Here is a 21626-nt window from a genome sequence, read left to right as displayed (position 1 = left end):
TTTGATTTTTCTTATAAGATTTTCAAGTAAATTAAATTCAAACAACTTGGATCAAATGGGAATAGTTTGTATATGTGGGTAAATTTGATTGTGGAAGATCATGAAAAACAAACAAACACTGAATATTTCAGGCTGAATGTCAGAAATGGGGTTTACTCCAAGGAGTCCAAACAGATCATCACAGATGCTTCATAGTAGGACAACATGCCCAGGAGCGAAGGAAAACGGAATGTGAAGGAAATGGGAGGCCTTTTCTAATAATGGTAGGAAATCAAGCCTTGACGCTGCAGGTAAGGGGAGAAAAAAGGCCCTTCCCAGGGACAGTTCTCCAGATGCCTGAGTTCTGGGGAGTTCGAATAGGCCCAGGGATGGACACGGAACTCCACCGGAACAGAGGCAGAAACGAGCTGTGAGGACAAAGATGCAGATTTCGCGTGTCTGGCGGCGAACGCACACGCAGGCCTGAAGGCTGGTGCGCACACAGGTGCGCTCGGGAGGGCCGCACGGACCGCAGGCTTCGGGCCGGCGGCGGTGGGGGGCGGACGCCTGCACCCAGGGATGTGGACGAGCCCACAGCCCGATCGGGGCCCCCGGGCAGCACGGCGGTCATCGGAGGGTCGGCCGGGGACGCCCAGCCCGACTGCCCCTCCCCGTCCCGAGTCCCAGCTCACCTGCGGGTCCCTTCCGGAGACAGCCACCCAGCGCACCGAGCTGCAGCGTCCAATTACTGCCTGAAGCCGTCCGCCTCCCGCCGAGGGGCACCGCTGGACGCCCCGCCTCGGCGTCCCGCTGATTGGCCGGCGCGGAGCCACGTGATTTGTGTTGCTACCCGAACCCGGAGGCCTCCGCGCGCGCGTGCTCAGTGAACACAAGCCCCACCCACCCAGCCTAGGCGCCCGAGGGCCCGTTGTGGTTCTTTTTGACCCGCCTTGTTGGCATTGCCCAGGTCGTGTGGCGGAACCCGGGTGGTTAGCTTCAATCTCTGGACGTCCGTCCTGACTTACAGACTGCCCTGGCTCCGGGCTGGGGCTAGCAAGGACACCCGCAGGTCGACACCCGCGTCCCTCTCCTCACTCTCCCATTTGCCTGCCTGCCTAGCTAGGCAGCTGTGAATGCAATGGCCTGGTTTGGGCTGCCCCAGTCTCTTACACGCCAGTGTCTTCGTCCATCCGTAGCTCTGGGGCTCAAAGATAGTCTTGCTGACCTGCAGCCTGGAACGTCTTGCAGTTCCTAGAAAACTGGAAAACCAGTGTCAACAGGTGGAATGTTTTCCAAATAGGTAGTGTCGGGTCTGTGGGAAGAAGAGGGGAAACTGGACCAAATGCAGGAGCTCCGCCTTGATAGCAAAGCGGAACTAGGAATGGTTCTTACTGGAGTAAAACTAAAATATATTTAAGTGCCTACTGTGTAGTGAGCAAATATACATATTCAGTTTAGTCTTTTACATTTTTAAATAACAGGTACTCATACTTGGAACATATTGTGTAAATGATTTCTGATGTGCTTATTCTAATAGTGTTTTGTGTTATACACTTTAAAAATAATAGACCAATTATGGGTGGAAGTCGTCACTATTCCATCCACGCACCTAATTTAGGCCTGTGGCTCTCCATTCTAAGCCGTGCCCAGTGGCTCTGTGCTTTTGTTTATTGAACTTGTAGAGGTGTATTTGCAAGTAGAGGATAACCATAATTCAGACTGTATGAAGTTTTTGTTGCTGTTAGCAAGCCAAGATAATAAGAGAGACAATAAAATATAGCTGCTCAGCTTCCAGTGGGGCTTGTCTTGATAAATCCATGCAAGGTGAAAACGTGAAGTCAGGTGCACCTAGTACACCCAGCACAGGTTATACCCAGCCGGCCACAAACACTCTCAGAACATATAAACCTATGATCTGTTGCTTTCCATTTCTCTAAAGATTCTACTTCTTCTCATAGCAGTGTGGCTACTCTGTCTCAAGTGGGAGCTTGTCATGTGATAGGAAGCAGAGAAAAAAAAAAGGAAGATGAATATTTCCAGATATCATCTTGCCTTACTAAAAAGAAAATCACACACAGAGAAACCCTGTCTCAAAAAAAAAAAATCACACAGGTAGATTATATTCAGCTGCTATTGTACCTCAGAGATACACAGAGGAAACCACAAATATTTTTTAAAAATTTGGAGAAAATAAGATACTTTGTATAGATATTTCTTCTTTGACTGAAGGGCAATTGAGCTGTTAGAGCCAATGCACTTAGAAAGGGCATTTATAAGAAAGAATTGCAGCTTGCTACAATTCCTGCAATTACAAGTGACATGTCTTCCTGCAGCTGCCTTTCATCCTGTCATGGAGGCAGCTGCATCGAGAAAAGCTGCGCTTCTACAGAGAAAAGCTGCGCTTCTACGGAGCTGGTGTGCACAGGGGCCTTTCTCTTCTCATTTGTTTCCCTCTTTCACTGTGGAAGCTGAGAAAAAGTCTCCCTAGGCTGGCCTCAACTTATCGCCTCCTGCCTTGGCCTCCAGAGTGCTAGGATTTCACGTGTACACCATCGTGCCTGGCTCATGCGTGCCTCTTTAAGCCCATAAACTTTGCTCCCATGTCTAAGCTTTCAACTATTGTATAAAGAAAACTAATAGTCCACAAGAGGATGGAGAGATTGGCATATTGGTAAAAGTGCACATAGCTCTTGCAAAGAAGTTCAGTTCCCAGCACCCACTTCAGGCAGGGCACAATGACCTATAGCTGCAGCTCCAGGGGATCCAAAGTGTTCTGCAGTCACCTGAACTCATGTGAACAGACAGACACACACACACACACAGACAGACACACACACACACAGAGAGACAGACAGACAGACAGACACACACACACAGAGACAGACAGAGACACACACACACAGAGGCAGACAGACAGACAGACAGACACAGACAGACAGACAGACAGACTACACTACCTAAAACACCCAATACAAGATTAAAATTAAAATCTAAGAAAGGAAAACAAGGTGCTCCAGGAGATGGCTGATCCAGGAAGGATTGAGCCCTGTCCCTGCCCATGTCTTAGAGGTTAGAGGGTGAAGGTGTTCTCTGAGGCTGCCCACAGTTGATGGCATCAGCATGCCCTAATCCAAAGCTGGGGCTGAGCTGCAGCCTTCTTGCAGTCCGTACTCCATCTTAGTCTTTCATTTCACATTCCTCACTGCTGGACAGTGGTTAGGCAACACCAAGCACTTGGAGTGAATAAAGTTCACACTAAGAGTCATCCAGTTCTAGGTCCCCAGCCAGGATAGTGCCAGTGCACACCAAGAACAAAATCTCACTGCTTTGGAGATGGTACCAGCCAATCCTTTCAGTGCTGTGACAAGACATCGGACAGGAAGGAAGGGTTATGTGGGTTAATAGTTTGAGAGAGTGCCTGGCCCATCATGATGGCGGATCACGGCGGCAGGCATGTGAAGCGGGTTCCATCTACAGTCAGGAAGCAGAGGGAGAGCTGCCGGCGCTCAGCTTACTTCCACCTCATAATTTAGGTCAGAACCACAGCCATGAACTAGTGACCCCTACATTCAGAGTGTGTCTTCCCTCTTGAGTTAAACCTCTCTGGGGAAGCCCTGATAGACATGCTCAGAGGTGTTATTCTAAATACCATCGAGTGGACCATGGGGATTAACCATCACAGCTAGACTCTATGCCCATTGTGTGTAGGACAAATTTGATGGGCCTCTGTCAACAATGTTAGTTTCCAGAGCAAAGAAATGTACTTCCAGCAAGTGGCACACATAACCCTGCCCGCTCTCTAAGGGGGTTAAACAACGCCTGTCTCTGTGTGCTGGTCCATAATACGCTTCCAACCAAGAGGCCTTTCATTGTGAACACGGGAAAACAGTTGGTGCTTTAGGGAATGTTGTTACTGAGGAAGATGGAAGATCTCTACCACAGATGGATGCTGAGACACCGTCATCAGCATTCTGCTAATCTTTCAATGCTGGCCCAATGTTCTGTCCTGTGCCGGACATCTGGCTTTGATGTCACCAGAGTCCTTCTACCTTCCCCAAGAGGAGGTGAGCACAGCTCGGTGAAATTGTACGTGCTTATGCCAGTGAGGTCAAGACACAGTACCCGTGGATGCATGAGTAACATATGGCTCCTTATTCTGTCAAATGGAATACAGAGAGGTCTAGGCCACACATTGAACTATTCTGTCAAGTGGAATACAGAGAAGTCTAGGCCACACATTGAACCCTGCCTTTTTAGGACTAGCCGAGTCCTAGCAGGGAACCAATGGATGTTCCAGTTAGGGTGATTTATAAAAGGCTTTTTCAAGGAACACAGGTAGGGCATGAGTGGAACTGCCAGCGACTGTCCTTGTAAGAGAACTCAGGCAGGAGCAGCATGGGGTGACGGGGCAGGCGGGGTGGGGAACATGCAAGGATACTGTTGGAAGCCAGTGAAACTGAGAAGAGGTGGGGTGAATTTGCTTACATGCCAAGTGTGAACTTTGGTTTGTCTTTAGGGCTCTCACCTGGGCAATGTGCAGGTTGTATAACCAGCAATTTAAATCCTGAGTCAGAAGGGAGAACTTTGTACGCTGCACCCACGTTCAATATAAGGAAAGCAGCTGTCCTGGAGGCAAAGTGGCATTTTTTTAGTATGTTAGTGTCAGGACAGTGCCTATCCTCCTGCACGGTCAGAATGTGTCCCTGGGGTTACCTTCCAGATATCCCAGATAAAGGCCTCCAAGTGCTGCCCAGCTCCTCCTATCAGTTGGGGCAGGAAGAGGAAATGGCCTAGGGGTGGGTGTTAGACTTTGGCCAAAGTAGTGTGTTAGGCTCTGCTGAACAGCTCCTGTAGAAAACAGGCTGGCTGAGAACCAAGTCTGGTGCCATTCATGGGGGTTCCTCCCCCTTCATGGAAGGTCAAGGATCGGAAGAGGAGTCGCTGTGGAATGTGACCCCTCTGCAAAATCGCAAAACCACTTCAGTAACATTTTAATGTCTTTATTTTAGTCACTATAACACATCTTAGCACACTGTAGCACGGAAGCTTTATGGAGATAGATGCATATGTACGTGAGCTCCTTCCTTACCTGGGCTAGGAAACAGGCTGGCTTCCTGGTCCAGCCCTGTCCCATGAAATGTCAGCACTTGGCTGACATCTGAATTGTGGAGCATGAACAGCTAAAACCAGTGGGTGATTTATAAAAGGCTTTTTCAAGGAACACAGGTAGGGCATGAGTGGAACTGCCAGGGACTGTCCTTGTAAGAGAACTCAGGCAGGAGCAGCATGGGGTGATGAGGCAGACAGGGTGGGGAACATGCGAGGATACTGTTGGAAGCCAGTGAAACTGAGAAGAGGTGGGGTGAATTTGCTTACAGTTCTTTGCATGCCAAGTGTGAACTTTGGTTTGACTTTAGGGCTCTCAGGTGAGACAAAGATAAAGGCCTCCAAGTGCTGCCCAGCTCCTCCTACCAGTTGGGGCAGGAAGAGGAAATGGCCTAGGGGTGGGTGTTAGACTTTGGCCAAAGCAGTGTGTTAGGCTCTGCTGAACAGCTCCTGTAGAAAGCAGGCTGGCTGAGAACCAAGTCTGGTGCCATTCATGGGGATTCCTCCCCCTTCATGGAAGGTCAAGGATCGGAAGAGGAGTCACTGTGGAATGTGACTCTGTTGTCCAAAAAACAGGGGGGCCTGGGCTGCGGCCCTGCCTGGCTGGCTCTCTCTCTCTCTCTCTCTCTCTCTCCCTCCCTCCCTCTCTCTCTCTCTCTCTCTCTTTCTCTCTCGTGGCAGGGGGCCTGCTGCTGAGGCCCAGGTCTCTCTCTCTCTCTCTCTCTCTCTCTCTCTCTCTCTCTCTCTCTCTCTCTCTCTCTCTCTCTCTCTCTCTCTCTCTCTCTCTCTCTCTCTCTCGTGGCAGAGGGCCTACTGCTGAGGCCCAGCTCTCTCTCTCCCAGGGCTGACCTGTTTGCTGCACAGCACCTTAATTAAAAGGAGGCAATGTATGAATGAGTTATTTTATTGAAGGAAGGAGAAATATACTAGTTGAGTAGAGAGAAGGAAAGGAGAGGAAGGAGAGAGAGAGAGAAAAGAAGGAGAGAGAGAAAGGCAGAGAAGAGAACAAAGAGCAGAGAGGAGAGAGGAAGGGTAAGGGTAAGAGAAGAGTGAGGAGGGGGCAAACCACCCCTTTTATTGTATGGGGCGTGGCATGCCTGGCTTGTGGTCAGATGACTGTGTGTAAGGTCCAGCTAGAATGCTGGGAGTTTGAGGCAGTGTCTGCCTGATAGAGCACACATCTCTTGCAGGGGCAGCTATGAGGGGTCTGGGCTGAAAGCTGAGCCATTGGTGTCAGGAGCAATCACCGAATGCCTACTGTCCCTCATGAGCAAATTACTTTGCTCAGTGGGTCTCCGGGGTTCCGAGGTGGCTCTGCTCTACTGGACTCCAACGGTCAGAACTGCTCACTGCCCCACATGACCCCTCTGCAAAATCGCAAAACCACTTCAGTAACACTTTAATGTCTTTATTTTAGTCACTATAACACATCTTAGCACACTGTAGCATGGAAGCTTTATGGAGATAGATGCATATGTATGTGAGCTCCTTCCTTACCTGGGCTAGGAAACAGGCTGGCTTCCTGGTCCAGCCCTGTCCCATGAAATGTCAGCACTCGGCTGACATCTGAATTGTGGAGCATGAACAGCCAAAACCAATGCCCGAGCCATCTCTTCATCAAGCCTGTAGACTCATGGTGACTGAGTATTGAGTATTGAAGTGACAGGGATGAGCAATGCTAGGTGACAAGTCTAGGGCTCTTCATCCTCTGTGCATAGACCTTCTTAAACCTGCAGGAGGCCAGGGTGAGCAGCCAGAGCACACCATAGCTTTGCAGTTGCCAGCGTTAGCTGCAGACAGCCAGGCTCAAGCGCCATAGCGCATCTCTAGCAACTCAGAGCTCGTTCTGTATGTTAGTTTCTACTCTTCTTTAGCAACTGTGCTCTCAGAAACAACTGTATTTCTTAGAGAAGCTATAGTACAGAGGTATCTCTAAGCTACATTTCTGGATGACAGACCCCCATGTGACCAAGCCAACCAAGTACCTTGGCAGAGGGAGGCTGAGGCTCCGCTCTCCTCAGAGGACTGTGGTCCCACCTCTGCTGCCTCCCTGAAGCCAAGAAGTTCTGAGAAGAAAACTAAAATGCATGTAATTCTGGAAAGCTGTGCTCTAGCGGGGGGAGGGGCTGGGGTTAGGGTTACGGTTAGGGTTAGGGTTAGGGTTGTGGTTAGAGTGGGATCACGGTTATGGTTACGGTTAGCATTAGAGAGCAAGAGTTAGAGGTTAGAGATACAGTTGGGTTAGGGGTTAGGGTTAGGACTAGAGTTAGGGTTAGTCAAGGTAGGCTTAGGGTTAAGGATTAGTTTAAGGTTAGAGTTACTCCAATAGGTTACTCCTTATTGGAGTAAGGGAGTAATGTTTATGTTCAGGTTAGAACTATGATTATGGTTTGAGTTAGATTCAGAAGGTAAAGTTATGGTTAATTTTAAATATTCACATATATATCCATTTAAATAAGCACATAAATATAGACATGGATACACATAAACATCCATATATAGACATAGACACACATAGACATATAAACACACAGGTGCTCCGGGCAGTGGTGGTGCACGCCTTTTTAATCCCAGCACTTGGGAAGCAGAGGCGGGTGGATTTCTAAATTCAAGGCCAGCCTAGTCTACAGAGTGAGTTCCAGGACAGCCAGGGCTACACAGAGAAACCCTGTCTCAAAAAACAAACAAACAACAACAACAACAAAAACACAGGTGCATACCCAGCAATAGATATATAAATATACACATACATCAATATACACCTGTAAACATATTAACACACACATGTACATGCCCACAAATTTACCCATGTACACAAGTAAGCATACACATGTACAGACAGAAATATACATATGTATACACATACATATACACATAAATATATGTGTGTACACAAAAACACATGTGTGCAAATAGGTATATGCATGTACTTACATAATTACACACATGTACACACATATGTATAAAGATGAAAATATACAAGTACACATAAATTTACACACAAATACACATAAATATACATATGTCAGATAATATTTACATGTATACATGTGCACAGATAGATATATGCATGTACATATATATTTGTGTGCATGCATTTTCAAATGCACACAGAATTATATATACATTTGTATAGATACATAAATATACACATGTTCACACACATAATCATTCTCTCACAAACATATATACATATGTATACCTACATATATACATGTACAACACAAACATGCACATGTACACACACATAAATATACACACATATACATGTGTGCACACATATAGATACACTTAGACACTACCATGTGTATACACATGGTCACATGTACATAAACACATATAAACACGTACATATATATGTGTAGTCATACATAAATATTTATATGTACATGTGCACACATGATTTACATGCATAAACATGTACATATACATAAATGTGTTCACAAACATAGACACACAAACAGAAACATACACATGTCCACATGCATGAATATGTATGCATGCCACACCGTATGTCTCTAGGTACTCTCTCTGGGGTGGCAGAAGCTAGGACTGAATTGCGGTGGACTGCCAGGGTTGTAGCTGAGGCTCCATAGCTTGTTCACTCATGGACCCTGGACAGCCAGGGCTTTCAGAAGACTGTACCTGAAACCACAAATATGTAACATGATCTGTTTGTATTTCATTTTTAGAAAAAACTCATTTGGAATATATTTATGTTTTGAGAGAGAACTTTAGGGTGGACAAGGTTTCTCTGTGTAGCCCTGGCTGTCCTGGAACTCACTCTGTAGACCAGGCTGGCCTTGAACTCAGAAATCCACCTACCTCTGTCTCCCAAGTGCTGGGATTAAAGGCATGTGCCACCATTGCCCAGCTCTTTTTTTTTCTTTTTACTTATTTTATGTATGTGGATACACTGTCGCTGTACTCAGACACACCAGAAGAGGGCTTTACAGATCAGATCCCTTTACAGATGGTTGTGAGCCACCATGTGGTTGCTGGGAATTGAACTCAGTATCTCTAAAAAGAGCAGTCAGATGCTTTTAATCACTGAGCCATCTATCCAGCACCATGGCATTTCTTATTAAGGGTCAAGACCTGAATGTACTCCCACTTAATAGTCTGTTTCTAATAATTTACTACATTATGTCAAACCTCCTAGTCTACTTAGGTAGCCTATATTTCCTAATATTATTTAGGAAATAATATTATTTATTATTTCCTAATGATATTATTCTCACCTGCCTCCACAAATGATCAGAAACCTGAACTTTAAAAATACTTGTAAACCTTATGGAGTTGTTATAGATCTTTATATAAGTGGGAGGGAAGTATTTTAGAAGGTACGGTGGGGAAACATTTACTACTCGCTTATGCTTGCCTCTGAAACAGCTTGGGTTAGGTGTGTTATGGGTTCCAGACAGCAGAGACCACTGTGTGGCTGTAGGTCTGAGTGATAGTGGGGCTTGCTCGAAAGATCTATAACTGATGAGAACTATAGTCATTGCCTCCCCACCAGGGTGGACCTAAGAACAGGATCAGGTGAGTGTCACTCTATGTGACTTGGCTGTGTTCTGACGCACCGGTCCTGCCAGGCAATAAGAATCCTCTCCTATTAGCACAGACTAGAAGTGAGTCTGTCTTCATGCATCAATTATCTCAGAAGGAACCTGTCTTCATAGGGATTCATCGTCAGAGTACTATGCTGAGCTGTTTTCTTCTGACATTGTATATTTGAGCAGGTTCATCTGCCCTTGGGATTTCTTGGGCAGGATGGATTAACGACACAAAAGCAATGTGGAAAGCAAGCATAGGCTCCAGGCTCAGGGCCTCGGAGAACAGGAGCTCCGTGTATCCTCAGCAGGTGTTCCCAGAGCTCCGCCAAAAGGACAAGGTGGCTAGCCGCAGGGCTTGACTATCTGGGCTTTTTTTTTTTTTTTTTTTTAAAGAAAACAAAGCCTGTCTCTTTTTAGCCTCGAACTCAGAAATTCACCTGCCTCTGCCTCCCAAGTGCTGGGATTAAAGGCATGAGCCACCACCGCCCAGCGTCTCTTTTTTCTTTAAAGACGGAACTCACTGTTGTCAATGCAGTAACTCTGATGGGTAAATACTCAAACTGTATTTCTCAAATTGGTGGCAATAATAAGCGCCAGAGCCGGCTTGAAAAAAGGTACTCACATTCGAAACTGTCTCTAGTCCTTCTGCCTGTACTTGGCCCTTCAAGACTAGACCATGTGTATCATATAGTATCCAAGGAAGAACTCTCAGAGACTCCCCACCCCGATTGTGTTTCCCTGATACTTCTTTTTATGAGTAGCAAAAGCCATTCATTGCTGTTGTGCACTGTAGTCCCATCAAGAAGAAAGGTGCTATTGTATCATTTGAGATGTGTCTTAGAGATTCTATCACAATCACAGTTACACCTACTGCATTTGTGGATCAACATTTGCCAGCCCTTCCCCCTTCAGTAAGAATTCCGATAAACACTCATGGCTGCTATGGCTCACACCTGTAATTCCAGCACTAGAAAGGCTGAGGCAGGGAGATTTTTGTGAATTCAAGGCCAACTTGAGCAAGATAGTTTGAGCAGAATAAACTCCTACCACAAGAACGAATCCAAAAATCACCTATTAGACATAAGTCACACAGAGTCACACAGTGACAGGCAGTTTCAGTCTCAGCTACCAGCTACTTGGTAGATAGCAACATCGGAATTGTGTAAATCCAGGAGTTTGAGAAAGCTTGGTTAATATTGTGAGACCTCACACCTCAGACAACAACGATGACAACAAAGAGCTGTATGGTATGACATGCTGTGAATGTACACAGTAGGTAGGAATACTATTTGTGCACATTGAAGATTGGCTACTTAGAATATATTCTTTGAAATGGAATTGTTGGTCTCCAAAGTAGCCTGAAATGTAATTGGATTAAGATTTTGAGGGGGCTGGAGCGATTGCTCAGTGGTTAAGAGCACTAACTGCTCTTCCAGAGGTTCTGAGTTCAATTCCCAGCAACCACATAGTGGCTCACAACCATCGGAACTGTACTCATATACATAAAATAAATAAATATATATATATATTTTTAGAATGGGGCATTTTTAAAGATTTATCTATTTATTATATGTGAGTACATTGTAGCTGTCTTCAGACACACCAGAAGAGGGTGTCAGATCTCATTACAGGTGGTTGTGAGCCACCATGTGGTTGCTGGGATTTGAACTCATGACCTTCCAAAGAGCACTCGGTGCTCTTCCCCGCTGAGCCATCTCACCAGCCCAAATAAATATTTAAAAAAAAAAAAAAGATTTTGAATAATCCTGACGTCCTGAGTTCAATTCTCAGCAGCCACATGGTGGCTCACAAATCATCTATGATGGGATCCGATGCCCTCTTCTGGCATGCAGGTGTATGTACAGATAGAGTTCTCACACATTAAATAAATAATTCTAAATAATTCTAAAGAGCAAGAAGGGAACAGACCATAAGAGAGAAGAGAACAGACCATAATTCAGGAGTGGCTAATGTCACTAAATATTGAGTGAGGCAGGGGAATGACCACCTGTCAGGCTCCACTTCTTGAATTGACTCGCAGCTGTGTCCTCATTAAGCTGTCACCGAGGCGCTGGCCTGGTTGTCTGCTCATACAGACAGGATGCAAAAGGCTTTCTGTCCTTGTAGAAGATGACATTTCGGCCTTTTTAGTTTACAGGAAAATTAGCCATCTTTTTAGTCTTTTTTTTTTTTTTTTTTAGGAAAATTATATTGTTCAAAAAGGAGCAAGGAAGCTGTGTAAGCATGTCATGCCTGGGAAGATGGATTTGTAGTGTAAGTCATGGCAGTGCGTGCTGTTTTTAAAGCTTGTTACGATTCAGTGCAGATCTCTCTTTCAGGCAGTGTGGTGGCTCGCAACTGTAATCCCTGCACTTGGAAAGATGAGACAGACAGAAAGATCCAGGTTTCTAATTGAACCTGGGCTGAACAGCAAGACTCCTGTTTAAAATAAAATTGGAAGGTAAATACATATTTCTGATTGCTTTCCCCACGCTGCTGTAGGAATGGCAGGCGTACAGTGGGAAGCAAGAATCTCCTGGAGAACAGGTCAAGTGTGTGTGTGTGTGTGTGTGTGTGTGTGTGTGTGTGTGTGTGTAGTGTATGCATGTGAACTTGTGTATGTGTGTGCGTGTGGAGTGTATGTGTGTGAATGTGTGTGTGTGTGTGAATATGTATATATGTGTGTGTGAATGTGTGTGTGGAATGTATGCGTGTGAACATGTGTGTGTGTGTGTAGTATATGTGTGTGAACGTGTGTGTATATGGAGTGTATGTGTGTGAATGTGTGTGTATGTGTGTGTGAACGTGTGTGGAGTGTGTGTGTGAACATGTGTGTGTGTATGTGGAGTATATGTGTGTGAACGTGTGTATGTGTGTGTGTGAACGTGTGTGTGGAATGTATGCATGTGAACGTGTGTGTGTGTGTGTGTGTGTATGGAGTGTATTGTGTGAACATGTGTGTGTGGAGTTATGTGTGTATGTGAATGTGTGTGAGAAATATGTGTGTGAACATACCTAAATACAATCTGCTCAGTATTTATGCTTCCAGGGCAGCCCCATTGGGTTCTGGACAACCAACAGTGCTCTTCACTGTGAAAGACTGTTTCTCCCCCTCTCAGCATTCTTTTTTTTTTTTTTTTTTTTTTTTTTTTTTTTTTTTTTTTTTTTTTTTTTTTTTTTGGTTTTTCGAGACAGGGTTTCTCTGTAGCCCTGGCTGGCCTTGAACTCAGAAATCTGCCTGCCTCTGCCTCCCAAGTGCTGGGATTAAAGGCGTGCGCCCACCACCGCCCGGCCCCTCTCAGCATTCTTAGTTGCCTGCAGCTCTGTGTTAGGGGAGGCTTGTGCCCTTCCCCTCACCCAGTCAGCATGTCTACTGGTATCATCTTTGTCCAGCTCCTGTTTAGGTAGTCATGTGGGCGAAACTTTTTGGCTGTAACCTCTGACCCTGAGACACAATCGAATGGAGAACTGCTTCTTTGGCTCCTACACTGCTTCCACTCTCTTCTGAAGTGGTACCTGAGCCTTGGGTGTGGGAGTTGTGTTGTAAGTGCATCAGCTGGGACTGGGCTCCACAGCTCTGCATTTTGATTGGGTGTGGTTTTCTGTAATGGTCTCCGTTACAAAGAGTTTCCTGGATGAAGACTGACACTGTACTATCCTCTGGGTATGAGGACAAATTTTAAGTGTTGTTAAAAATCATGTGGTTTAATGGAGTGGTGGTTGTTGGGTTTCTTCCAAGAGCCACGACTTCACTAACACCGAGCATTTGGCTAGGTTGCTGGCTCTGGCCAAGATTCCCCTCGTGCTGAGCGGGTCTTAGGTCCAATTAGAAAGCTCTTGGTTACTGCCAAAGCCACACACCACTACTGCTCCGCGCTGGTCCCTGTTGTGGGCCATAGGCTTCACAGCTAGGTAGAACCTTCCGTTGTTTTTCTCCTTTGGAAGCTTGCGTAGCATCTCCTGGTGTCATGAAAGCTGGTCCTCGCCGAGGCGGCTTTCGGGTAAGTTCCAGCTCAGGGACTCTGTCTGGTGTACAATGTCTTCAACAATCAGAACTTAATTTTCACCTATGAAGGTCCACTAAGGGCAACAGCAAGAGCCTATAATATTTTGATAGTCTCTTGGACAACCTTGGCCAGAATTTTAAAGGGGCGTTTTCATGCCTGGTGTTGAGACCGTTGATGGCTCTTAGAGAAGCACTGTTAGCCCAGGTGGGAAATTTTCATCTCTATTATTTATGTCTATGTACACACCAACTTCTATGTATAGTAGATATGTGTAGGGCCGACCAGAACGAGCGGTGCCTGAATTCAATTCCCAACAACCACATGACAGCCCATAACCATCTTCAGCTAGTGTACTCATATACATAAAATAAAATAAACCTTTAAGAAAAAAGTAAATATGTGTTGTTGCTAGAGTTTAGGCCGTGAAACGCTGGGGCCATACAAGTGCGCACAGAGCCTGGCCGGTAACGGCAGTGGGTCTCAGGAACACAGTGCTGGGGGAGGGGAAGCAGTAAAGGCTGTCTCTACAGCTGGGTTACTCATACACACACACACTCACACACTCACACACACACACACACACTTCCTATCTACAGCTAGCTGCTAACTTATGTTTTTGAGGTAACGGGGAAATAACTAGATTGTAGCCTGTAGACTTTGCCCATTGAAAGACAGATTTTGTCCGTTTCTACGGCCCAACTGTTTTAAACTGGGGGGGTGGGGATGGGGTTACAACCTGTGTCCGAAGTTAGGTCAGCTACCCGAACTCAATAAGCCAGTGAAAAGAGCCAAATTAATCATGGAAAGACGAAAACGTTAAACGGAGAATTAGTCAACATAGTCACATTACTGACTTGGAGCACTGGTTTTTGACTCCAACCAAGTTCCACAACACCACCATGTTTTCGTGGTGGCGCGTTGTTTTGATCCGCTATCCTGGTTCCTAGCAAACTGACATTAAAGGCATCATTAATCAAAGCAGCACGTCTCCAGGCTGCTGAGTTATCATTTTGGGTCATCTCAGGTTGCTGGTGTAGTGCAGGTGCAGCCTGTGATCCGGGGAAAACCCTGTGATGGGGTAGAGTGGAAAGTGATGGAGCCCAGAGGCTGTGACTGTGTGACACCCGGGTGGGCTCTATATGCTCTCGGGTCCTTTCACACTGCAGTCGGGAAGCCCAGTGTGGCTGGGAAGGCCGGGTGCCCAGTCGGGCCTAAGTCTCCAAACCAGCGCTTGAGGTCCCGGCACGACGCAGGTGGGCGTGTGGTCCGGCGCTGCCCCTGCGCCGCCCCGCCCCCTCGGTCGCAGCGCCACGCCGATTGGCTCGCCCGCCGCCTGTCCGGGTCACGTGCCGGAGCGTCCCGGGGCGCCTGGCTGTGGGCGTCGGGGTATGGACCCTCAGGCTGCCTCCGGTCGGAGCCCGGGAGAGTCGAGTTCGCAGAAGGCCTCCAGCGCGGAGGTGAGCGCCACGGGGTGGGGGACGCGGGCACCCGCCAGCACCCGGGCTGGAAGCCGCGGGGCTCGCGCGCCGCGGAGAGGCCGCTCACCCGGGAAACGCCGGGGCCGCGCGAGTGCGCGCAGAGCCTGGCCGCTAACGGCGGTGGGCACGGGAGCGCGCGGACCCGAGCCCCAGGCTGTGGCTGGCGCTGGAGGGAAGGGACACCGGGGCTGCTCGGGAGCCGAATGCGGGAGTGAATGCGACGAACGCGGAGTTGGCTGCCGGGAGCGGGCTCCAGCAGCAGGGGGCTGGGTCAGGTGGGAGCGGCGAGGGAACGGATTTCTTTTTTTTTTTTTAACCCTGAGGACCTCTGGCCGTTGCTAGGGATGTGCAGCTGACCTTGGACGCCAGATGTCACCCGTGCTTTTTCCCATTTGATGAAAAGAAAGGTCCCCTTGTGACACGGGTTTCCAGAAACTTGTTTTCAAGTGCGCGCCATCCAGCCTTTTCCCATGACCTGCCCGTATTGCGTCCACCTCTACAGTGAGCTTCGTGATTGTAGGCATCCTGTATACCAGCAGCCGCGTCTGTGCCTGGCACAGTATATCCTAATTGGGTGTATGAATGGAATGTTTACTTGAGCATCAGTGATGGTACTTGAAGCGACAGTACCAATAGATTTGCAAAGAAAATTACTTTTGCAAAATAGGAGAGTACTGAGGTCAGGGCGGAGCTGGAAAGGATGCTCTGGAGTGAGAGCGTAGGCCCAGCAAAGGCCTGTACATGAGAAAGTGCAAGGCCTTGGAGCTTGGGTCGGAGAGCAGGCCTTGTACAGAAAGAGGGTTGTGTTCAGCGAGTTAAGGAACGTGGAGAGACAATATGAATGGCGTTGCCGGTCTGTGATGGCAGCGGAGGGCCCGCGAAGGTTTTAAGTTGAAGAGTGAGCCAGAGTAGAGAGATGGGCATGAGGTTCAAGAGGTCCAGTACCTTAGGGGGCAGCAGTGGTCTGTGGTTATCACTGACTACAGGAGATGAATTGAGTCATTAAAGCGCAGCAGTACTAGACAATGAATGGTAATTAGGGTGAGCCCAAGTACAGTTTACATGCAGGATCAAGGGGGCAGTTAAGGCCGAAGAGGCAGACATGGTGGTCTTACAGAGTTTGGCTTGATTCTCAGCACCCACAACAGGTGTCTCAGCCCTTGGCAACCTCCTCTCCAAGGGATCCTCCTGGTACATTCACACACACAAATATACACAAAATAAATATATAGATAAAAATAAAGTGGTTTTAAGTCAAAGAAGTGTAACCTTCTTGCAATCTATCAGGTGGTTTTATTACTGTTGGCTTTATTTTATTGTAATTTTTTTTTTTGGTCTCATGTAGCCCAGGAGCTGAGCTCACTCTGTGGCCAAGAATGATCTTCAACTTGTGATTCTCCTGCCCCTACCTCCTAAATGCTGAGATTACAGACATGGCCCACCATGCTTGGTTTTATGTAGTGTTGGAAAATCAATGTGGGGCTTTGTGTACACTAGGCAAACACTACCAACTGAGCTACCCATATCAGATGTCTCCACCCCATATTAGATGTTTTATAAATGTTCAGCATAGGACCCCTGCTAGATCAGAACAGCCATTCCAGTTTCTAGAGGCCACACCCTAAGTGAATGACAGGGCTAAGACTGAAATCTGCCTGATCTCCAAGCTCTGGACATCAGTGGTTCCACTGCAGAGAGATCTTAGGGGGATTAAAGTTTGGGGAACTTTGAAGTAATGGCCATAAAATTACCTAGTTGGCAGTGGGGATTTAGGTATTCCTTCCAGTATTTAGCACTCAAGCTGCTTCTCCCATGGACCACTGTGGAATGGCTTTGATAAAAGGAGTTGTTAGACATAGTTAAAGAACTGAAAAGGGCAGAGGTATGCAGAGAAGTTGCAGGTTCAGGAAATAGCTATCAATCCTGGCCAAGAAAAAAAGAGATGAAGCTAGAGCAGTTAAGAGTATATAAACTTAGAGGAAAGAGTTTACACACAGACCTGAGGTTACAAACCGAAACCAGGGAGCTGTCCCATGTAGTTCCAGGGACTCTGAGCTTGGAGAAGTCCTGCCACCCAGACTTCTGAAGAGGGCCCAGGGATGAGAGCAAAACTGGCAGCTGTCCATTGGCCACTGCAAGAGGGCACTCCTAGTGGTCAGAATGGAGAAGTGTTGCTGGGTGATGCCTACGAGCCCTGTTCTGAGGCCTTGCTGAGTCCTCAGAAGAACTTGCAAATTCTACAGTGTGCAGGGCAGTATGGGAGGGTGGGTTTGGAGCTTCAAAGCAGTGACATGTCTCACATACCCAATTCCTGGTAATTATTTCTTCTTCCACAGGCTGGCTTTGCCACAGCTGACCTCTCTGGTCAGGAGACGGAGACTGAGCTAGCCGTGGATCGACTAGGCAAGTAGACGGCAGAGGCTGGGGTGGCTGTTGGAAGAGATGGAGGGAAACAGCACAGTCCCTCTGCCTTGTCTGTCTTCTCGTGCTAGTCGACCCTCTTTGCCACTGAGTTACTTTCTTTGCCCACTGTCTCAGCAGACCTCTTGGTTTGGAAGCTTCCAGGAGGTACTGGATACCCATGGATCCAAACCACCCCATCTCACTGGGAGGAACAGCATGAGACCGTGAAAAGCATCTAGTGTGTGTAGCTAGGAAAACTGTTTCAGTTTCAGATCCAGGTTGCAGTCCTTAGGCTTGCATTTTTTGTCCTTAGATAAGTCTTTATCTCAAAAGTGTGGTATCTCCTAGGGTTGACCGAGGATCTGTAATGACATTGCCCAATACATCAGCCACTCTGTAGCTCTGTGTGACGCACGGACTGGTGACGGGCAGTGCTGGTCTATCAGCCTGAGCACAGAATGGGTGTGATCAGAGCAGGTGCTGAGTGCACACTGTTTCAGGCACAGATCCAGGTGTTTGCTTTTTTCCCCCTAAATAAACTCACAACAACCTGATGACTATGTCACCAATGAGAAACTTAAGGTGCATAGTAAAGTCTTAAATGCAGCAGAAGATATATATTTGCATTTACCATTTAACTCTATTTACATTAACTATATTAACTATGTGATCTGGCCCATTCAGCTCTGCGATAGTGTGTACAGCTGTCACCATTACATCTAGGCTGTTTTCATGACCCCAGAAAGAAGTCTTGCACCTGGAGTAAACACTCCACTCTCTAGTTCTTGAGCCCTGACTACTGATAGCTAATCCATCCTAATGATTTACCTGTTATGGACATGCAAGTATGAATTTCACTTGCAAATGAAATTAGACAATACATGGTCTCCTGTGTCCCAGCTTCTTTCAACTCAGCACATTTCAAGGTCCATTCCTGTAGCAGCCTGTGTCAGCACCCATCACCCACGAGGCTAAGCGCATCCACCATCAGGTTTCCTGCACTTTGTGGATCATTCATTCACTGATGACATTTGGTGGCTGAATGGTGCAGCAGTGAACATTTTTTCTTGTCTGAAATGTTTGTATAGTTCTTGTAGGTGCACTGATTCGAGCATGTGGCAATTCCATGTTTAAGTTCTGGATTAGTCAGTAACCCTCAGTGTCAGACAGCACAGCACAGAACAGATCTGACTGGAAGCAGTCTGCCTCCAGATTCTGTGCTCTCCACCGAATTGCTCTGTAGCTGTGAGGACAGTCTTAACATCATGGCTGCTCTCAGGCCACTTGCTTCTATCCTCAGACCTGATGTCACCACAGCAGCCCATGTTTTGGAGGTCCACTGTCCTTCTGTAGGCTTTGTTACGTTCCTGTGTGGCTTCCCTGAATTCAGGAGGAAGAACATGGGGACTGGACAGGCCCCATTTTATTTTCCTTTGTGTACTCGCATCCAACAAGCTTCAAAAGGAAAAGTGGGACTCGGGCTTGAATAGCCTCTGCCAGAGGCCTTAGTTCATTGTAAACAACCTGAAGATGTCCCCTTTACAAGTCAACACCCTCTGTACTGAGTGGCCTTGTTTAAGAAAACATTTTGGAAAACATGATCAACTTCGTTTCCAAACTATAAACTAAATTCTCCAGTAAGTGCTCACAGAACAGAAGAGCTGTCTGTGGAGTTTTACTGCTTCCTTAGAAAAGGGCTATCGGAAATTCTCTAGCCATACGAGCAGTTTTTAAAAAATGTCTGTCTGTTCATAGCCAGTGGAGCTCAGAGCATCCCTATTGACATTCCTACCCATGCCAAGGGCCCAAGTTCTGAAGAGGAAGGCTTTGCGGTGGAGAAGGACGCTGCTGGGGAATTGTATGCCTGGGAGCTGTCAGAGGGCCCATCCTGCCCACCCATAGAACAGCCTGCCGATCTTTTTAATGAAGACTGGGACTTGGAGCTGAAAGCGGACCAAGGGAATCCTTACGGTAGGTAGGGAGCGTCTGGGCCGAGCCTAAGCAGCTCAGACCCTGCACACTGGCCCTAAAGGCAGACGGCATGGAAGTCAGATGGTGTTCCATTGCTCCAGGACTGGAATCTCTGCTTCTTTTCTATATTAAAAACAAATACACTGAACCCACAACATGTTGATTTGCTTTAACAAGAAAATACTTGTAAAGTGTTTGAGCTGAGCGGCTGCAGACAGAAGTACTCTGCTGTCTGTCCCTTTGTATTCCTTTATGGGTTGTTTAGAGTAGCTTGTATGCATTTCCTCAGGAAAGGAGGGGTGTATGTGCATGCATGTATGTACGTATGCATGCATGCTCGATCAAGTGTATGTGTGTGTCCACTATTAAAATAACTGCAAGATTGTTCCCTAGATTTTTTTTTTTTTTGTGCAATCCAGTTTGACTTTCCCTCTTGAATCTCTTTTGAAACTGTCTGCAGATGCTGATGACATCCAGGGGAGCATTTCCCAGGAGATTAAACCTTGGGTGTGCTGTGCACCACAAGGAGACATGATCTATGACCCCAGTTGGCACCATCCACCTCCACTGATACCACATTACTCAAAGATGGTCTTCGAAACAGGACAGTTTGATGACGCTGAAGACTAAAAGTGTCACTTTCTGCAGTGGGGGAGTTTTTGTGCCCTCCAGATCAGGAGCTGTTTCCAGTTTTAAGTGAGATACTCTTTCCAAGGCATCGTTCCCAGTGACTCCTCAGTGTGGGCTACAGACAGGCATCGACTGGGGCATGTGGTTGTGCTTGTGGTTGTTGTTGTTGATGGACTCTGGAGTGTGTTGGAATTTTTGTCTGTGTTAGAGTTGTGTTCTTTATAAATAAAGTTAGGGGAAATAACCTAGGATGCTTTGTGTCCATCTCTTCCCTGGAATCACGTACTTCTGGTGAAGGCCTTGCTCCTTCACTTGAAGTCCTTGAATTACATTTTAAGGATGGAAATACTTAAGAGACTTAACTACTCTCAAAGAAAAAAGGTATTATGGCTTTGCTTCTGTGTGTCTTGCTTGTTTAGCAGGGATTGTAACCAGGGGTCACTGGTAACTATATAGCTTATTTCTATAGCCTCTGAAGGAAAGGGTAAACATTTACTTAGTTTACAAGGAAGGAAACTAAATGGCATTTTAAGCCAGCAATTATATAATCCTTAAAAAAAAAAAGATTTATTTATTTTATTTACATGAGTACACTGTAGCTGTCTTCACACACACCAGAAGGGGGCACCAGATCCCATTATAGATGGTTGTGAGCCACCATGTGGTTGCTGGGAATTGAACTCAGGACCTTTGGAAGAGCAGTCAGTGCTTTTACCACTGAGCCATCTCTCCAGCTCCCATATAATCCTTTTTTAAATAAAGATTTATTTATTTATTTTATGTATATGAGTACACTGTTGCTGTCTTCAGACACACCAGGAGATCTCATTACAGATGGTTGTGAGCCACCATGTGGTTGCTGGGAATTGAACTCGGGACCTCTGGAAGAATGGTCATTGCTCTTAACCACTGAGCTATATAATCCTTAGTTGGCATGGAGTTCTGTTTTTAAATACTCTGTTCTCTTCCTCGGCTCTATGTGTGTAAGTGTGTGTTGGGAGTTGGGGGACAGGATCTGTCAAAGTTAGTTACCTCTGCCTGTTTGCTAGATTGGGGGGTGGACTCTTACCCCTTCATGATTGAAACTAAGAAAAAAAAAAAAATCAGACCTGAAATATAAGCACATATCCAAGCGCTCTGCTGAGCCTTAACCCTTTAAATCACCTTTTAGAGCCATGGGTGTGTGCACAAGGGAGCACCTTGGGAGGGAAGGCAGTAGCCATATAGTCAAGGTCCTGGGGGAGACAAGAGACTTCTTTCCTGTCGCTAATAAAGGGGAAGTTGTGGACCATATCACCACACGCCACTCTTTCTTCCTCCAGGCTGTGGGTGAAGAGACCAAATGTTTGTCTGGCCTGAAAAAGTAAACTTACAATAGCAGGAATGGGGCTTGTGATGGGAGGCAGAACTGAGCGACAGAAGTGGTTTTGTTCCATGTGTCACTAGAGTTCTGAGGCGGCTACAACTGCCACGTATGATCACGGCTATGGGGCCTC

At 46.7% G+C, this 21626-nt stretch overlaps 2 protein-coding genes across 5 annotated transcripts in view; one reads left to right on the top strand and one right to left on the bottom strand.

The window, feature by feature from the left end:
• Nucleotides 1-804, bottom strand: part of Fbxo25 (F-box protein 25) — a 34201-nt gene extending 33397 nt beyond the window's left edge. For all 3 annotated transcript variants that reach the window (XM_031339163.1, XM_031339166.1, XM_031339164.1), the window contains exon 1: nucleotides 672-804. The gene's annotated coding sequence lies outside the window, so the exon portion shown is untranslated. The remainder of the gene's footprint in view (nucleotides 1-671) is intronic.
• A 14165-nt stretch (nucleotides 805-14969) lies between these two features.
• Nucleotides 14970-20378, top strand: Coprs (coordinator of PRMT5 and differentiation stimulator). 2 transcript variants are annotated; one of them, XM_031339159.1, is made up of 4 exons: nucleotides 14970-15105; nucleotides 17463-17529; nucleotides 19285-19500; nucleotides 19961-20378. In XM_031339159.1, exons 1-4 carry the CDS (start codon nucleotides 15037-15039, stop codon nucleotides 20128-20130), a joined length of 522 nt encoding a protein of 173 aa, XP_031195019.1. In that variant the 5' UTR covers nucleotides 14970-15036; the 3' UTR covers nucleotides 20131-20378. The 2 variants fall into 2 exon arrangements, with proteins under 2 accessions (XP_031195019.1, XP_031195020.1); XM_031339160.1 differs by lacking the exon at nucleotides 14970-15105 and adding an exon at nucleotides 15150-15401.
• The last annotated feature ends 1248 nt before the right edge of the window (nucleotides 20379-21626 follow it).

The sequence above is a fragment of the Mastomys coucha genome, unplaced genomic scaffold (assembly GCF_008632895.1).
Source record: "Mastomys coucha isolate ucsf_1 unplaced genomic scaffold, UCSF_Mcou_1 pScaffold22, whole genome shotgun sequence".
NCBI classification, from domain to species: domain Eukaryota; kingdom Metazoa; phylum Chordata; class Mammalia; order Rodentia; family Muridae; genus Mastomys; species Mastomys coucha.
The sequence above is the reverse complement of the archived record's forward strand: the minus strand, read 5'-3'. Positions and strand labels throughout refer to the sequence as shown.

Bases quoted from the DNA above. Each gene is read 5' to 3' on its own strand.
- Coprs (XM_031339159.1), top strand. From the start codon at position 15,037: ATGGACCCTCAGGCTGCCTCCGGTCGGAGCCCGGGAGAGTCGAGTTCG. The intron at 15,106-17,462 runs GTGAGCGCCACG...CTTCTTCCACAG, and splicing joins AGAAGGCCTCCAGCGCGGAG to GCTGGCTTTGCCACAGCTGA. The intron at 19,501-19,960 runs GTAGGTAGGGAG...AACTGTCTGCAG, and splicing joins GGACCAAGGGAATCCTTACG to ATGCTGATGACATCCAGGGG.